Source organism: Strix aluco, chromosome 17, assembly GCF_031877795.1.
Source record: "Strix aluco isolate bStrAlu1 chromosome 17, bStrAlu1.hap1, whole genome shotgun sequence".
Lineage (NCBI taxonomy): Eukaryota > Metazoa > Chordata > Aves > Strigiformes > Strigidae > Strix > Strix aluco.
The window spans coordinates 16215723-16234807 of NC_133947.1; the positions used below are offsets into that span (position 1 = coordinate 16215723).

Sequence of the window (19085 nt, forward strand, 5' to 3'; positions counted from 1 at the left end):
GCAGGGTCTGGAGCACAGGTCTGATGGGGAGCGGCTGAGGGAACTGGGGGGGTTTAGTGTGGAGAAGAGGAGGCTGAGGGGAGACCTCATGGCCCTCTACAGCTACCTGAAAGGAGGGTGCAGAGAGGGGGGATGAGTCTCTTGAGCCAAGGAACCAGCGGCAGGACAAGAGGGAACGGCCTCAAGCTGCACCAGGGCAGGGTCAGACTGGCTCTTAGGAAGGATTTCTTTGCAGAAGGGGTTGTTGGGCGTTGGAATGGGCTGCCCAGGGCAGGGGGGGAGTCCCCATCCCTGGAGGGGTTGAAGAGTCGGGTTGACCCAGCGCTGAGGGATCTGGTGTAGTTGGGAATGGTCAGTGTGAGGTTCATGGTTGGACTGGAGGAGCTTCAGGGTCTTTTCCAACCGAGATGATTCTGTGATTCTGAGTATGGATGTGGTGGTGGGGGGGGGGGCATGTGGGTATGGCTATGGGTTGGGGACCATGGCAATGGGGCAGGGGGGGCATAGGGATATGGCTATAGGTATGGGGCCACCGGCATATGGCAATGGGAGAAAGATACATGGAAATATGTCTGTGGGGCAGAGTACCATGGGACCATGGCTATGGGCCTGGGCCCACGGAGTCATGGCCATGGGACAAGGGCTCTGGGGCCATGGCTATGGATCAGGGGCCATAGGGACATGTCTGTGGGTCATGGCTCCCAATACCATGGCAGTGGGATGGGGTCCACTGGGGTATGGCAGTGGGGCAAGGGCCGTGGGGATATGGCTATGGAGCAGGTGGCCGTGGGGCCATGGCAATGGGGTGGGAGCCACGGGTATACAGCTATGGGGTGATGGAGTTACATGGGACATAGCTGTCTATGGGGTGGGATTGCTGTGAGCAGGGGCACTTTGCTATGGCATGTGGGGACACGGAGACAGAGCTGTGGGGTGGCATTGCTACAGGTGAGGGAGACACTGGGATGTGGCTATAATGGTGGGGGCATGGAGGACATGGCAGTGGAGTGGGGAGAACATGGAGACATGGAAATGGTGTAGGGAGGATGTGGAGGATGTATATGGGGTGATGGGTACATGTGGGACATAGCGAGAGGGGCACTTTGAGACATGTCTGTGGGATAGAGAGGACATGGGGACATGGCCATGGGTTGAAGAGCTGTGGTGGGGTTGATGGAAGGGAAGGCTTAGCAGGTCTCTTCCAAATCCCCTGGTCAAAAGGAAACTCTGGGTGACCATGAGCCCACCTGACTCCTTCAAAGAGGTCACCTCTTAGAGGGATGTCCCTGCCTGGTGGACCTGGTAGATCCCATGCGGCATGTCCCCATGGACAGGCAGCTGAGGACATCCCCCAGTCACAAGAACTGTGTGGGGACAGAGGGAATGGGAGGATACGAGGACCTGGAGGGCACTGAGAAAGGCATCTCCAGGGACATAGGCAATGGGGAACAAAGGACATGGGCTGTCCCTGCCCTGCAGAGTCCCTGAGCCCAGGGGTGGTCAGGGACAGAGGGGCTGGTGAGGTATGGGGACAGCAAGGATCCCTGTTGTGGACTCAGCTGGGCACAGAGCTGGACCTCTGGCCATCTATAGGGGTTTCTGGGGGGAGGTAGAACCAGGACATGTGTCTGGGTGGGAAATGTGGGACAATACATGTGTCAAAGGTGAGGAGGGACCGAGACATATCTGGGGGCAACACATGGGAGCCGGACATATATCCAGGAAGATGTGGGACCAGGATGTGTGTTTGTGGAGGGCAACTATGTCAGACCAGGGCTTCACAGACCCTCTTCATCCCTCCCTCCCTCCCTTTGACTCTTACCATCTCACTACATGTTGTGGGCTGCTCAGGCACGACAGTACACCAGTGAGTGTCCACAGATTCTCTGGGGAGAGGTTACAGGGGGACATCAGTGCTAAGGACAAGGCTGGGAGGGACAGGGACCCCAGGGGGGTAGTTTCTGGTCCCCTGTTTATGACTGGCCAACAGAATCATCTGAACTGTCCTGGATCAAGGGGCTGTATCAAATGGATCATGGGGACCATATGGAGATCACTTCCACTGCATAAATTACATGAGACCAATTTAGGCACATGGACTGTTACAGACCATGTGGAGACCACAGGAAATCCCACTGATTGCACAGACACGTGAGAACCACTGGGACACCACACTGAGGCTGCATGGACCACAGCCCACAGAGACTGTATGAAGACCATAAAGACATGGAGACCACTTGGAACATGCGAAGATAAGAGCACCTATAGGACATGCTGCCTTGGGGTGAATGTAGGACAAATTTCAGGGGATGCAGTGGGACACCTCTTCAAGGAAGCCCCCTCACCGCCTTCCTTCTGTCACCTTGCTCCTGACCACAGTGGTGTGCAGGTCGGTGCCTCATGGCTTCATTCCCTCTCCATGCAGATTCACACTCTCCCAAACTCTTCATCTTCATGAAACTCAGAGCTGTGATGGGACTGGGGACAACCATGAGCACATGCTACATGTGCCAGTGCTGGGGCGTGATGTTCCTCCTCTGCAGGGATGGAGTCCCCCAGCAGTGCCAGGACGCACCAGCCAGCCAGGTGGACAGTGAGCCACATCCCTTCTGCTGCACCAGAAGGGAGGAGCCAGCTGTCCCACTGGACTCCAGTGGCCCCTAGAACTGGAAATTGTTATGTTACGTGATAAAAAGCTCATCTGCAAGTGCATAGAGCATAGACGAGCCATGGCATGTGAAGGTGTAACTGCTCAGCAACGGTAATTTGTGACCAAGGAATGATCTGGCATGGCAGGTCAGGATGTCCAGCTGCAGAAAGGGTTAAACTGGCTGGGAGCAGGAATGCCAGGGACATCAACTCCTGTCTGGGAGTGAAATTTTCCTTGCTGATGAGGTAAGAAGTGCAGCAGCCCTGTCTTGTAGCCATCATGCCATGCAATCCCTGAGGAGCCACCTGTGGTCAGTAGAGCTGGCGCTGGGGGATGAACCTGTGCTCACAGGATTGGTGCTTTGGTGCTGGTGCAAGTGTATATGAGGAATTGGCTCATGCTGCATCTTTTCAGACTCCTTGTAGAACTGCTTATGGCAGTAGGACTCTGCCCAATACATGGTTCATCAAAGCTTTTTGTATTTAAGCTCAAATTCACCTCAGAGGGTACATCCTGATCATCCAGGGAGGGGAGCAGGATGAGGCCGTTGGTGCTGTTTGTGTGAGCGCTCGATGTGCCTGTATTGATCTGGGTGGCCGGCTGTATATATGTGTGTGTACAGGCATGCCTGCGTGCCTGCCTGCTGGACATACGCTGTCGGCTCCACGACTGGCTGGACCTGGGGGCGTGGAGCTGTGGCAGCCTCGTCCCTCTCAGGCTGCTGGATGCAGCAACCCCTTACAGTGGTGACAGAGGGCAAAGTTCTTTCCATGGGCACATGCCCTGGGCTTGCACCCACAGGTAGGTGTCCAGCTGGGGGATGTGAGGAAAGAGTCCAACGTGCCTACGGATGGGCCCCACGGCAATGCCACCAGCTCTGTCCCGGCCTGCGTTAGCCAGGGCACAGCCAGCGGGGTGAGCCAGGGGCTTGTTCTCCACTGGGCACTGGTGAGGCCAGAGCAGTCTGGTGTCCCTCAGCCCAGCGTGGACAGTGGAAGCTGTTGAGATGATTGGGCCTGAAGGGAGATGCCAAGAATTGGTTGAGCCTGGGGGAGGCAAAGAGGGGGGGGTTAGACAGGAGACAGGGCCAGGAGAGGTGCCCCAGAAAAGAAAGCCATAGGACACCCTGCTGCAAAACTTCTCTTACCCCATGGTATCTCCAAGGGAGACCAAAAGGGCTGAAGGGGGAAGGAAGAAAAATGTAGAGGGGGTCTAGGGAGGACCACGTGGGGCAGCCGAGAGCCCTGGAGAAGTTCAGTGGCTGCTTCGCCTTTTCCCCCTAGATTACAGCCATATAAACACCATCTGCCGAGCGCTGAGCCCTGCGGTTTTGTTGCTGCTGGGGCCAGTCGCGGCAGAGGTTGTGCACAGTCAGAGGAGGGCAGGACGTGCCTGCCTGCAGCTTGCAGGAGGGCAGGGAGCTACAGATGCTGCAGCACTGTGGGATCCCTGGACAAGCTGCCACCTGTCCTACACAGCTCCAGTCCCACAACCCACCCTTTCCATGCCCTCCTCACTCCTACATCACCCAAAGGTGCAAGCGGCTTCCCCTGTTTGATTAACCCTTCGTTATTGCCAAAGGGAGCTCTGTCTGCACCACGGCCAACCCTGACTAGATGGCAGCTGAGGAGGCTGGAGGCCTGGCTCCAGGTGTGGAGGAAGCGAGCAGTTATTTGGAGTAAGGACCTTGCCGTTGCTCCAGCACAGGGCTGGATGGGTGAGGAATGGGGCCAGTTCTGTGGGATGGATCCAGACAGAATCACAGAATCAACTAGGTTGGAAAGGACCTTGAAGATCATCCAGTCCAACCATTAACCCAGCACTGCCAGTTCCCATCTACACCATATCTCTCAGCGCTATGTCGACCCTACTCTTAAACACCTCCAGGGATGGGGACTCCACCACCTCCCTGGGCAATCCATTCCACTGCCTAATAACCCGTTCTGTAAAGAAATACTTCCTGACATCTAGTCTAATAGACCTACAGGTAGGAGCTGTTGCTGTCCCTCCTCCAAAGAAAGACACAATAGGCCAGGTGGGATGAAACATCCCCTTAGGAGGCCAAAAGGGAAGCTAGGTTGCTTCCCTCCTACTCCACTCTGTGGAGCCACCAAGCCTGCCCCACAGCTGTGGGGAAGAGCCCAGCCTGGACACAGCCTGTGGCTGGACCCAGTGTCCCTTCCCCCTCCGCTACCTGCTCGGCACTGGGGCGGGGGCACCACGCAGGGTTTCTGGGCACAACAAGGGAGCGTGACACGGTGCAGAGGTCCTCCTGGACCTCGGTGAGAAAGGCCTGACAACAAATGGAGTGATAAAATATCTGTTTTAATGACATAGAATAAAAAGGATTAATATAGATCACAAGTAAATCTTACACCCCTTCAGATGCTGGACTCTTCTCTACCGATGGGATTTGCGCAGCATGCCATGGGAAAATCTCTGTGGGGTCCATCAGTGCTGCAGGAAAGTGGGGTGTCCTGCCTCTGAAGGGATGTACTTGCTATCTATAGTCCCCTTTTCATTCTGCCTTATTAAAACAGCTATTTTATGATGCCACTTGTTGGAGCTTTCTCACCAAGATTTAGAAAGAGTCCTGCACTGTCTCTTCTCCCCGCCCCAGCTGCAAATCATCACCCTATTTCGCAAGGGCTGAGAGGAAGCCATTGCCCCATCAAGTGACCAGAGCCAAGAAACAGAAACAAAAAGTCTCGGTAGCTTCTCTTCTAAGGTCCACAGGATCCTCAGAACAGGACCTCACGGGTGCCCAGGGCTGGGCAGGTGACTGGAACATTCTGGTTCCAGTTCAACCATCCCAGCCCTGCAGTTGGGTCTGCAGAAACCCAAGCTGTGGGACAGAAGGTGGTTTGTGGCAACGAGGGCATATCAGGACCCGCAGGAAGCCGCCCAGCTGCTCACTGCCTCCGGCCAAAGCCTTCCTCTGAAGAAGCCCTGCTCAAGCTGAGGATGGAGGGAGCCCAGAGGGACATGATGCTGCCCGTGACGCCCGTGCTAGCCTTCAGTGAGTGCCAGAGGCTGTGTGGGCTCCCAGAGGTGTCTGGGACTCCATCGAGATGTTACACGGCTGTTTCTCTTGCAGGTGCTTGGCTGGTGGCACAGAGCAAGGCTACACCAAGTGAGTATCATGAGGAGGTAGACACGGAGTTTGGATACATCTCTGGTCCCCCACCCATTTCCGAGGGCTCTTCGCCAGCCCCACAGAACAAAACTCACCCTTATGTGGAGATGGGGCCTGGAGCCAGCTCCAGGCCGACTGCAGGGCCAGGGGTCTGTCTGGCAGCATCTCTCTCCCTGTGCAGGTGCCCCCACAATCTCCATCTTCCTGAAGCCGCCTGGGGTGATCCCACCAGGAGGCTCCACCACCATCTGCTGCAGTTGCCAGTGTGACAAAGGGACCTTCATGCTGTACAAGGATGGCTGCCAGCTCCGTACCCTGGAGCTGCGTGGCAGCAGGGCCTAATTCTCCATCTCTAATGCCACCCGGGAAGAACAGGCGCCTACAGCTGCCATTACCTGGGTGGAGGCACCGTGCTGGCTCACAGTGAAACCCTGGACGTCACGGTGCAAGGTGAGGGATGTGCTGTTACCCCTTCGTGTGGGGTCAGATGCCACGTGGGCAGACCAGGATGCACATAGCCACGTGGCTTCCTTGTTCACATGATGGGCAGGGTTTCTCCCCTCTTCCCGAGCTTGGAGAGGTGGGACCATCGTCAGCTCTGCCTGAGCCAGCTGGTGTGATCCTGGAGATCCTGGTGGTTCCTGGCACCATGTCAAAGCCCTTCACATCTTCTCATGCCCTCTCCTCTCCCCACAGAGTTCCATCTCCCTCCACCTGTCCTCTCTGTCCTGCCTGGGCAGGAGGTGGCTGAAGGAGCTTCCATGATTTGCCGTTGCACCATCACACACTCAACACTGGCTGTTTCCTATACCTGGAGGGCCAGGTCAAAGCTCTCGACTTCCTCCCTAAGGAACGAGATGATTCCAACCTCTCCCATGTGCATCGAGGCAGTGGGGGCCGCTGCAGCTGCCGGTGTTTCACCAAGGTTGCTTTGGTCGAACGGTCTCCTGTCAGCCAGCCCGTGGATTTGGTGGTGAGAGGTGAGACATCCCCGCAGCCACAGCCTGCTCTTCCCTCCCTTGGCATCTGACACATCCTGGGGAACTAGAAACGAGGATGTGAGGGAAGAAAGCAGCTGTGCCAGGAGTCCGGGCAGAGGATTACAGCTTCCTTCAGAAGTGTCTGAGCCTCGCCAGCTCCTCAGAGACCCTGTGGTTGAGACCCTATAGGCACATGCTAGGCCACCCGTTGGGGGGCAGGGGGCAGGGGACGCCTCTGCCTGCACCTGCCAGCCCCAGGGGCAGTTTGTACGTCTCATCGCAGCCCGGTGGCACCAGCCGGCTGGCAGTGGCCGGTGAGGGCCAGCTCCATGCTCCTGTCCTCGTCCCCGTCTTTGGAGCCACTGGGCGGGGTGACAGGTCAGAGACTGTGAGGAGGGGGTGTCCCAGGCAGCGGGGATGGGGGAAGTAGAGCTGACAGGAGCCCCCGAGGCTCCCTTCGCTCCCTCTGAACTCCCCTTTACCCCTCTTTGGCCCAGGAGCTCCCCAGCGCGTCCCCGTGTGTCTGTTTGTCCTGGGAGGCCCATGTGTACCCTTGGGTCACCTGCTGCCCCCACGGGTGCCCTGTGCTCTGGGAGCTCCCGGGGGCTCCTCCCGGGGCCCCCAGTCACGGTCCCTTCCTTCTCCCCACAGACCGCACCCGGCGCACCGCGGGGCTCCCGCTCCTGCTGGGGCCGATCCCGGCCGAGGCCGTGCGGCCCCCCCGGCGCTCCCCGCCCGCCCTGGCTGGGACCGGGACCAGGACCGGAACGCCGGGATTTCCCTCCAGGGGGGATAAATAACCCGTCCCTGCCCCGCCGGCTGCCTGCGGGGGTCACTGCGGGGGGCGCCGGGCGGCTCCGGGCTGCGGCGGCTGCGGGAGCTGCGGGAGGCCGGGGCAGGGGGTGGGGCGGGGGGCGGGGCCAACGGAGGGGGCGGGGCTCGGCGGGGGTGGGGCCGGGGGCCGTGTGTTTGTGTGTGTGTGTGTGTGTGTGTCCATGTGCGTGTCCGTCCGTGTGTGTGTGTCTGTGTGTGTGTGTGTGTGTGCATGTGTGTGTGCCGTGTGTGTGTGCGTCCGTGTGTGTGTCCATGTGTGTGCACGCCTGTGTGTGTCCGTGTGTGTCCCCCCATGTGTGTGTGTCTGTGTGTCCGTGTGCATCCGTGTGGGTGTCCGTATGTCTGTCCCCATGTGTGTGTGTGTGCGTGTGCCTGTGTGTGTGCCTATGTGTGTGTCTGTGTGTCCATGTGTGTGTTCATGTGTGTGTCTGTGCGTGTCCATCCGTGTGTGTGTGTGTCTGTGTGTGTGTCCGTGTGTGAGTCTGTGTGTCTGTCTGTGTGTCCATGTGTGTGTGTCCCTGTGTGTCCCCCATGTGTCCGTGTGTGTCCATGTGTGTGTCTGTGTGTCCATGTGTGTCCATCCATGTGTGTGTCCGTGTGTGTCTGTGTGTGTGTCTGTGTATGTCCGTGTGTGTCCGTGTGTGTGTCCGTGTGTGTCCGTGTGTCTGTGTGTCCGTGTGTGTCCATGTGTGTGTCCATGTGTGTGTGTGTCCATGTGTGTCCATCCATGTGTGTGTCTGTGTGTGTCTGTGTGTGTGTCCGTGTGTGTGTCTGTGTGTTCATGTGTGTCCATCCATGTGTGTGTCCGTGTGCCTGTGTGTGTGCCTATGTGTGTGTCTGTGTGTCCATGTGTGTGTTCATGTGTGTGTCTGTGTGTGTCCATCCGTGTGTGTGTGTGTGTCTGTGTGTCCGTGTGTGAGTCTGTGTGTCTGTCTGTGTGTCCATGTGTGTCCGTGTGTGTGTCCATGTGTGTGTGTCCGTGTGTGTCCATGTGTGTGTGTCCCTGTGTGTCCCCCATGTGTCCATGTGTGTCCATGTGTGTGTCCATGTGTGTGTGTCCGTGTGTGTCCATCCATGTGTGTGTCCGTGTGTGTGTCCGTGTGTGTGTCCGTGTGTGTCCGTGTGTGTCCATGTGTGTCCATGTGTCTGTGTGTCCGTGTGTGTCCATGTGTGTGTCCGTGTGTGTCTGTGTGTGTGTCTGTGTATGTCCGTGTGTGTGTCCGTGTGTGTCCGTGTGTGTCCATGTGTCTCTATATGTGTGTGTCTGTGTGTCCATGTGTCCATCTGTGTGTCTGTGGGTGTCCGTGTGTGTGTGTATGTCCGTGTATGTCCGTGTGTGTCCATGTGTGTGTCCCCATGTGTGTGTGTCCATGTATGTGTCCCCGTGTGTGTGTGTCCGTCCGTGTGTGTGTCTGTCCGTGTGTCCGCTTCCTCCTGTCCCCGCAGGGACAAGCGCCTTTCCCCAGGGCCGAATAACCGGGCTCGGGCTGCACAGATTTCCGTTGCTCACATTCGTTTATTATTTTAAAACACTGACGAAATACATCACACCATGATCTATATATATAAATTTACTTTTATACAGATATAAATTTATATATATAGGACCTTTAAACCTCTGTATACTCAGGACACAAAGTTCCAGAATAGCTTCACTGGCTACAACAAAAGTATTTTTGTTATGAAAACACAAAGAGGTGCGAATATCAAAAAACGCAGAAAAAAAAAATTAAAAACGAGTGCAAAATGAATGAAAGTGCAAAAAAGCTTTTGTTATCATAATCACACTCCTTCCAAAATACGCCCCCCCCTTTCCTCCCCTCTGGCCGCCGAGGGCCGGGCAGGCTGGCAGGGAGGGAGCCAGGCTGCAGCCCTGCGCCGGGGGTCCCCTCCCCAGCGGAGCAGTGAGGGACAGAGGAGCAGAGGTGGCCACGTCACAACCCTCTCGTAGCCCCCTCCTCTCCTCCAACGCCCCTCATTGCACTCACATCCCCACGTTATCTCTGCAGGCGGCAGCCGCCCCAAGCCCTCGACCCTCCTCGACCATTTGGAGGGTTTCTGTCTGTTCTAAAAGTGCCTGCGGTGGCCGCGGGAAGCGGCGGCGGGAGGCCGAGGTGGGCATGGCCCCTCCGCGCTGAGCTTCAGGCTGGCTGCTCTCACGGGAATGGAGACCTTGGCTCGCACCATCACGGTGCTGCTCGTTTCCACGAGGGAAAACACCTCCCTGAGAGGCTCCAACCGCTCCCACGCACCCGGAGGCACCTGCGGACCAGCCACTCCAGAAGAGACCCTGTCCCCAAGGCTGGAGCATCTGGTGGGACATGTCCCAGGGCTCCAGCTGAGCCCTGCCAACACCACCTGCAGCAGCAGGAATGGCAGGAGCACAGGCTTGGGGGCCTCCACTCAAAAAAACCATTTGACTTAAAAATTTTGGCTGCAGTCACGTCTCTCAGAAAGACCCCAGAGAGGAAACTGTGGGGCAGACTCAGCCCCATTGTCCTCTCCAGTTTCTTAGTGACATGGCAGTGGACATCCCTGTAAGGAGTTTGGTCAGGCAACAGGGCAAGGGTGAAAACCTTTGGTGCTTCTGCCTTGGTCACTGCTGCCCTTGATCCCCACCGATGCTCTGTGGAGATGGAGGACCTGCCCAGGCCAGGGCTGCAGCAAACCTTCCTTCCCCTGGCTCCCCTGCTGGGACCAGAGACAACTCCTGCTCATGGAGGGCACTTTGCCTGCGACCCCGGGACCAGAGCCTGCCGCCTCCACAGCCACGGAGACCCCCACGCTAACACAGCAACACACCAACTGCAGGGGAAACAGCGTCGTGGTACTTCCACAGACATCCCTCCACACATACACACACAATGCTTTGGGTTTGGTTTGGTTTAAAGGAAACAAGAAGGTTTTAAGTTTTAACAGTAAATAGCCCTTGACCACCTACGAAGCCTGTAACTCTCACCCAGATGAATCCAGCAGCTTTGTACCCAAACGGCTGCTCAAGACAGCAGGTCAGTGTGTGCCACAGACCCTCACGTCTCCCATCACCCCTCCAGCGGGGCTGCTCCCGGCGCAGAGCCCAGACCTCTGCACAGCCAGACCCCCCACCCACGGGGAGCACCTAGGTAGGCCCGTCGGGTTGCATCTGCTCTCTCCGCAGGAGGTCAGAGGCGCCCAGGTGAGGCCGCAGCCCAGGGCTGGCACAGCACACACCTCTGCTGGTGGCCAGGCAGAGCACGGCCAGCCTGCACCCAGCACCAGGGCAAGAGCTAATGGCGGTGGGTGTCCTGCGGGCCAGCCATGGCCTGGCTCACGGCTCCTCTGCCCCTCAGCAGGGATCTTCTGAGCTCACCCTCACCTCTGCTCTCCAGGGCAGCCCTGGCAGGGACAAGGCTCCCCAGCCTCGGGGCTAGTTTCAGATCTGGCACCTGGGCAGCAGCTCCTCGCCCAGCACCCAGGGACAGTGCTTAGTCCCTGCCCAACAGGAGGAATGACAGCACGAGGGAGATGAGAACAGGGTGCTTTCACAAGATGTTTCCTTACAAGCTCAATAACCACGTTCTATGCAAGGGAGCTGTTCTGTTCCAGATCACACCTGGAGAGGGCTGAGCACTGCTCGCACAGAGTCTCACAGCTGGAGGTCTCAGGTCTCCTCCTCTTCTCCCCCAGCACACAGTGGCCCAGAACGAGACTCCCCATCAGCTGAAGAGACCAACTTCAGGACCATTTACTGCAGACCAAGGGTGACTTGGGGAGTGACTGTGGGACCTAGGGACACGGCTGTTCCTTCCCACTCCCCTCTCTCCACAGCTGGCCACATCGCAGTGCTTGAAGAGATGGAAGAAGATAAGAAAGGGAAGGGAGAGGGAGAGCTGCCTAAATCAAACCCAAGCATTGACAAAACAAACACATGGACTAGTTGCAAGTCCTGCATGAAAAGCAAGCAGCAGACGTTTCAAGAGCAGGTCAAATGTGACCCCAAATATTCAATAACAAAGAGTCAAAATGCTACATTTCCATGGGAAGCCTAGAACAGATTGACCCAGGTGTGACAGCGGCTCCCAAGGCAGCGCTGCTCCGACACATTGCTGGTGCACTTGCTAAGATCCCTTCATCCCTGTCTTTGGGCACTGGGGAAGTGGGAAAATTTGTTTTGCTACTGATATGTCATTCTTGGGAATGGGAAAGACAGTGGACGTGGGACTCGGATCACATCACTGCAGACTATGGAGAGCCCTGGGGGCAGGTGGCCGCCCTCCAGCACTGCATTGCCACACCACTGCGCCAACAGCACCCACAGCAGGCGTGCACAGGGTGACAGACACAGCAGGAGCAGCGTGGGGGATGCCAGGACACACAGGGACTACCAGAAGCTGCCTGGGACTCTGCCAGGACCCCCCAGGTAACGTTGGCTTTCCTGGCTCTGGAGTCCTAGCCTACTCGACCTCTCCTCCATGACAAGGGACAGTGTTACATGGGCATTCCCCAAGTGCCCGCACCCTTGTTGAAAAGGTGCTGTGTTACTGAAAGGACAGAAAAAAAAGTTAACTGCTGAATTTCTTTTAGCTCTGCTCCAGGGACAGAAGATGCTGCTCATCAGACAGCAAAACCCGGGGGCCTTGTGAGGGCAAAAAAGGGGGAGAAGGCAGCTTGGCAGGATCAAGTCAGACAACTCGGGAATGCCTTCAGAAGCGAGCCGTGGATCTGCCTACGGAGGAATGGATGCTTCTTGTCCTTGGCAGCTGTCTCTGCTCTAGAAAGGGACCAAAGAGGGCCCAGATCTCCTTTGCAGAGGGTTTTTTTAATTGCTGCAAAGGGATAGTTAATCAAGCATCCTTTCTCCCAGAGACGTGCTAGCCAAGACAGCCTGAAGTGCAAGAGGAAATGGAGCTTGTTCTGCACCCACCCAGCTCAGGCCCCGTGGGCCCCGGGGCTGCTGCATTACAGTAAAGAGGAATAAAGCACAGACGCTGGTCGTGGACAGAGCAGCAGCCAGGACACGTTGCTCCCTGGAAGGGGCAAGAGGTGGGTCACTGGTTCCCAGTGCAGCAAAGGGGCAGAGCAAAGTCATCATCTGGTGTTGAAAGGGAAAGTCAAAAGAATTCAGAGAAAAAGGCAAAGTGAGCTGAAGCTCCTTGCGACTGTCCTGTGGAAACGATGTTAGCACAAGCCCCCGCAGAGGAACACACTGAGGGGAAAAAACTACCTCTCAGCTGCTGAGCAAAGCCAAGACCAGCCTTTAAACGGGTGCAAGTACGTACGCAGACAGTCAGTCCCTTCCCTTCACTGGGTGACTTGAGTAGTGGTGTCAGCCCCCAGCTGCTGCACCCTCCGCACTGCTCCCCCATCCCTCAACACCCCCCCGGACCGGGGTAGTCACAGCAGGACATGGGGGGCGGCTGTCGTGCTAAGACAGACTAGTCCCACGCCCACCCCCCGTCCCTGCAGCCGCGCCCAAGGCTCGGGGTCAGCCTGTACCCAGCGCTGGAGGAGAAGGGCAGCGTGGAGGGGAGGGGAGAGGATGGGAGATGGACTGGTGGGAGAGCGGAGATGCGGCATCTGAGAGGACATGAGCAGGACATGACAAGCTGTGGTTGGTCGGGGGGAATCTCTGTCCTGACCAGTTAGTTTGGCAGCACCAGTGCTGAGGGAGGGTCCCGATCGGGCCAAGAAAAGTCACTTTAAGGTGTCATCAGCGTTCTTGAACATGAGGATGGCATTGTAGATCTTGAGTGCCGGGCCCAGCTTGACACTCATAATCTTGACGATGTCAGCCTGTGTCAGCAAGAGGAACGCCTCACCATCGATCATCTGGAGAGGAGAGCAGGGACAAAGGCACTCACTGAAACCCTGGGCTGTGACTTCCGAGGGACAGCCAGCACGGGCACAGCCTGGGGACATGCACAGTCGTGCTCACCCTTAGCCAGGTGCCGCAGATGATCCCAGGGAGTAGGGCAGGGGGCAGAGCTGGGAGCTGACATGCCCAGGAACAGGGCAGAGACGGGGAAAGGCCCTTCCAGGGGCCGCCCCAGGAGCTCACACTGCAGCCAGCCTGGGCTTCTGTGCCAGACTGCAATGGGCACAGCACACAGTCAGCAGGCAACCTGCTCTGGGCAAACACCGGTCCATTCCCTGGCTCCAGGCAGGCGTGGAGGCTGCCCCCAGCTCAGCTTTGTGTGCCTGAGCACCCTTAAAGCTCAGGGGCCGTTTACGAACAGGCTGGGACACTTGCTGTACTCGGCACGCCCAGGCTCAGCCCGCCCCGGGTGTAAGGCGGGTGCCGGAAAGCAGCCGCTCCGCGTGTCTGTCTACAGAGGGGTCTGAAAACGAAGAACCTGGCCGACAGACAGCAATGCCACCACACTGCTGTGCTGCTGAGAGAATGCAGGTGGGGAAGGATGAACTGGGGAGGAGTAAGCAGCTTCCCGCAGGAGGTGATGGTGCTATTAAAGCTGCAGCACCAGCCTCCCACTCCCCCATCCCAGCCTCCCCTCACTGATGCTGGGAGAGCAGGGCAGCACAGCTCCTCGGGGCTCAGCATCTCCCCTCCCGCCACCGTATCTGCACAGGCAGAGGGCGGAACACTTGCATGCAGTGGGGCTGCTGCCCCCAGGGCTGCAGGGTGGGATCACTGCCTGGTGCTGGACGTGCTCTCAGCATCCAGCAGCAATCTGCTGCAGGAAGGTCCCTGGCCAGTCCCACCCTGCCCTGTCAGCAAACAGCTGTCCTCAGCCACCCGCACTCATTCTCCAGCCCTTCTCACCTCATCCTTGAAGAGCTTGGCTTGGTCCTCGCAACCCGTCAGTGTCTGAACAAAGCTAAAGACCTTGGAATAAACAGAGAAAAACGTCAACACAGAGGCAATGTTTCCAGCTGGTGACCCCCGCCACGAGCCCACATCCTCACTCCCACAGAAGCATTTTGCACCCCGTAAGGTACCATGTGGCTGCTGGGGCAAAGGCGGCGGTTGCAGCACCCTCCCGTGCCTAGAGATCACCCCCAGACCAGGGCACAGGCGCTGGGCTCTGCCAGCCCCAAGCAGAAACGCTCCAGCAGCTCCATCTCCAATGAGCCACATCCAGCACAGCCAGATGATTCCCTCCGAGGGGTGGGGGCAGGAGAGGGGCACACAGGGGGTAATGGGGAAATCAGGCAGGGCTGGCTGCTGGGGCTGGTGCCAGAGTGCCAGCGACCCAGGCCTTAAGAGGGGCCACTGCAGATGCCCAAGGAAGTGAATGAAGGCGACAATGAAAAACCTGGAGATTTCTTCAGAGAAACAGGGAAGTGACTTCTCATCTGCAGAGTCTACAGTTTAATTTTTCAACTTGGCAAAGATAAAACTGATTTCTTTAGAAAACCGTAACATGTTAAATGAAGAGACTGCTGTTTGCCTTCACCTGCCTGCCCTGGGCTAGTGTCATATTCAAGCCAAGCAAGAACCTGATAGTTCTGCCTGTGTTTCCCAGAAGCTGCCATCAGAGCTCATGTCTGGCAGCTGTCCACACAGTACCCCACAAGCGTGTCCAGTGGACCACCTTCTCACTAGCCCAGTGGCCACCGAAGCACGTCCATGCCTGGTACATGTACCGTGGTGTCACACAGCCAGGTAGAGTGCTCCCAGCTATGCCAGGGGGTTAGGAGCCAGCATGCAGTCTTCAAAACCATCTTACCTCATCAATGGTCCACTTGGCCACTGTGGTTGCTGTGATGCCAGCCACCCCTGGCAGGAGTTTGCAGTGCTGCTCCCAGCAGAGCGACAGGGAGCGGTCGGGGTGGGCAGACAGGGCAGACATGAAGAGAGACTGGTGCATATTGTCTGAAGAAATAGCTGGTAAAAAAAATGCAAGATGTGATACAAGGTAGAAGGATGAAAACATGCCATCCCATCCTATCCTGCAAGCCTTGGGGAGGGCCCTGGGCTGGCAGCTGACGGTCTCAGGGGTCCAGGTATCAAGAGCTAGTGGTTCTCCCTTGAATTAACAGGACATCAGTGTATCCAAGTGCTCAGTTTGGTGGGACTGGGGATGGCAGGGGAAGAAGTTTAGAGGCAAGCTGGCTTTGTGCTGTTCTCAGCACCTTCTATCATTCATTTTCCATACTGAACTAGACTTCAATGTCAAATTTCACACCAGAATGCCATCCTGTATCATTCAGTTCATTTCACATTTTTAACAAAGCTTTTCCCTTGCTCTCTGCTCCAAGGAGTCAAGGATGGCTCCCAAGAAAAGATCCTCTTCATTCACCCCCAGCGCTGGGGTAGGCAGCAGGACAGTCCATGGTAAAATGGATACTGGCTGGAATAAACGTCTTATGTCAGTCATCAGAACTAAATGCCAAGCAAACTGTTCAGCATCAGTTTCTGTGCTGCAGCGAAAATTTAGCACTTCACAACCACACTGATATTCTGGGGGACAGCAGTCACAGGATGAAGGCAGAGCATCCCTGTCTGAAGAGCACAAAGCACTGGGGAAAATGCCCTGCTATAGAGAGAGGATCCTAATTCCCTGTCCTACAGCACTCAGAGATTCACAGTCAAACCAAGAGACGTGACGAGGGTCCCAGCAGAGCTCTGGTAAGAGGCAGGGACGTTTCGTGTCATATGGCCAACATTGGCAGGCGACCACAAGCTCCTCACCGGTGCTGACCTGCGCGAGGCCGGACTGAGCGAGCCAGGGGAGACCTGCCTCCAACAGCCCCCACCCCAGCTCCTCGAGCCTCGCCCCTGCAATGACACCGTGGCAGAGGATGGCACTTACTCTGGAAGTCTTCCTGCTGGATCTTCCGGTACTTTGGAGGTCGCCCTCTAAAGAGACAGGAAGACTGATTTCCAACTGGGTTGGGACTGGCCCGAGGGCCCTCCTCCACACCGCACAGAGCAATGCCTTGGCAGTGGGAGCAAGGATTACCTCTTGGACCCTGACCCAAAGGGTTGACAGCTAAAGACACAAAACACGGGAAGAAAAACCAAGAGAGGTGCCCAACAGAGCTGGAAGGACAAACGCCAGCTGCCAGCAACCGTGCTCCCCCGCGGTCAGGAGCCTCTCCGGCTTGACCATCCCTCCCAGGGATGGCAGTCGCGGCACAGGGCCCTGCGCGGCTGCACGGGGCTCACCGGGCTCGCCCCTACCTCCCGTGGTGCCGAGACTTCTTTCGCTGAGGGAAGCCAATCAGGTTTCTCTTGCGAGTTGAGGCCTCGGTGTCGGACAAGTCCGCCTTAAGCCTGCCCTGGTTCTTCTCTGCCAGCGGGCACCCTGAGAGGCAGTAATGGGCCGTGAATCTCCCAGTCACGTGTCCTGACCCGTCGCAACCCGGCGTGGGGCATTTCCTAGAGAACAGAGGGGAGGCAAGTGTTGGATCCGGCTCAGAGCAGCATGAGGGGCGAGCCAGCAGGGCCACCCCTCTGCCCCTGAGTACAGGAAGCCATAGCCCTGGCCACAGAAAGCAGAGTAAAGACGTGTTGAACAAATTCCCGGGGCGAGGACGCTGGATGAAGAGGCTGGGCACACCCAGTCCCTCAAGGTACAAACACCTTCTCCACTGCCATCACAGCGACCCTGCGCAAGTCACCACAGTCCTGATCAAGCAGGTCACTGGGGTTCACAGAGTCTCCATCTTCCTTTCCTTGACCCCACAGGCATTCAGACTAGTCTCAGAGTGAGGAGGAAGCAAGTGTCACAAGAGAAGGAGCCAGACTTGCCTTCCCCATCCTCACGGAAGCTCCAGCATACTCGCTCCTCTTGACACCAGCCTACTGTGCTGGGGTCAGCACTACACCATGCCTGGTTCCCCTCGGAAAAGGTCACACAAGTGACTGACTGAGCTGGAGGAGATGCACTGTTCCTTCTCAGGACTTCCCAGCTCACAACCTCACAGCGAAAGAAATCCATGACGGGTGGGAGAAACATCATCCTCAAAGCTGGTGTCAGTGAGCAGCATCTTAGAGGCATTGTCCCCTCCCAGCCCATACGTCCCCATGGGTAGGCAGGCACGTAGGGCACTCCCAGGGGCTCTGAGTGGCACAGGACAGGCGCAGAGTGGGGGCTCACAGGAGTTACAGTAGCCACAGGCTCCAGGCTGCCTGGGGAGAGCAAGGGCTGCCCCTAAGCAGGGTAGGAGGGCTGTGCATGGGGTGGGTGCAGGGAAGGGCTGGTCACTGGTGGGGGTGGCAGGGGGGAGCAGAGGAAGGACGGGCAGGGAAGCTGTGCCCCTCTGAGCCGCGCTGGGGAACTCACCTGTGGTGAAAGCTGTACTTGGAGCTCTTGGTGTGAGGGATGTTCTTGCAGCCCAGGGTTGGGCAGCCCCCATGGGCAGAGGAGGCTGGTTCCTTTGGCCCTACACCAGGAGGAGAAACAGGAGAGAGACTGTCACGGCTGCAGACCCAGGGCTCCGGCCTCCCTGCCTGTGCCACACAGGGAGGACTTTTCCAGCTGACAACTCCACGGAAAAGCCCTTCCTCCCTGCCCACTCTCGGACAGCATCTGCCCCCCCATTTCTGGGCGTGGCAGGCGGCAGTGACAGTGGGCATCTGGCACGCCTGGGCCCTGGTGTGAGGGACTGCCCCAGGCGCAGGACTTACTGAGAGGAGGCTGCAGTGGGTGTCCAGTTTTCGAGCACCAGCCTATGGGGTGGATGTCGGGATGATCTGCATCAATCCAGAAATCATAGACGTGGCTCCAGCCATCAAAATGGATCTGAGGAAACAAGCAGATAGGTCACCCTTCAAACCTCAGGGCACCTCCCTGGGGAGCTCTGGAGCCCTCCAAGCTAACAGCAGGGCAGAGCTGAACACAAGGGTCTCCCCCATTCCTGGAGTGAGGCACTGGGACCTGCCAACCTGTACACGATGTGCTTCCACAGACCTCCACACACTTTGCCACGGGCAGTGAAGCACAGGAGCAAGTCACCAGTGCGTGGACACAGGCTCAGCACTGAGACTCCAGCACCCACCTTTATCCTGTGATCTTCCACGTCCTCCACACTGGCCACTCGGATGAAGGAAGGAGTCCTCCTGTCTACTGCTTCCAGCTTCATGTTGACCAGGAAGCCATGGGGTGGGCGCTGGGGCCAGGAAGAACCGAGGTCAGTGGGGAGCAGGGCCTTGCTTCAGGCTCCCACGCCCCTCAGCAGCTTTCCCAGCAGCATATGCTTCCCCATCCCAGCTCCCAGCCCTGGCCTGGCCAGATAAGAGCCATCCCAGCTCACAGTGACAACAGGAAAGAGTGGGGACAGGCCTCCCGGATCTGAGCTGTGTTTTGACAAGATGGGGCAGCTGTGCCCAAGGGAAGAAGGTCTCTAAGAGAGACATTTTGGGGATCTATATTGCAGCCACACTTGGCTAGACACAGCTGCTGTCACTGCAGTTAGAGACAACAACAACTATAAATGATTCCCCATCATTCCCATCCCTGTCTAGCTGAGGGCATGGTCATACTTCCCATTTTTCCCAGTTTTGAACTATTTGCCCAAGATAGCCCTGACTTCTGAAACG

General features: G+C 57.2%; 1 protein-coding gene across 1 annotated transcript in view; it reads right to left on the reverse strand.

Moving 5' to 3' along the window:
* Positions 1-9095: 9095 nt before the first annotated feature.
* L3MBTL1 (L3MBTL histone methyl-lysine binding protein 1) overlaps positions 9096-19085 on the reverse strand; it is a 31099-nt gene continuing 21109 nt past the window's right edge. Inside the window, exons 16-23 of the mRNA XM_074843225.1 lie at positions 18545-18655; positions 18174-18288; positions 17830-17929; positions 16725-16922; positions 16354-16400; positions 15268-15425; positions 14361-14423; positions 9096-13408 (exon numbers count right to left, since the gene is read on the reverse strand). Coding sequence (XP_074699326.1) covers positions 13274-13408; positions 14361-14423; positions 15268-15425; positions 16354-16400; positions 16725-16922; positions 17830-17929; positions 18174-18288; positions 18545-18655 — 927 coding nt within the window. The 3' untranslated portion in view covers positions 9096-13273. The remainder of the gene's footprint in view (positions 13409-14360; positions 14424-15267; positions 15426-16353; positions 16401-16724; positions 16923-17829; positions 17930-18173; positions 18289-18544; positions 18656-19085) is intronic.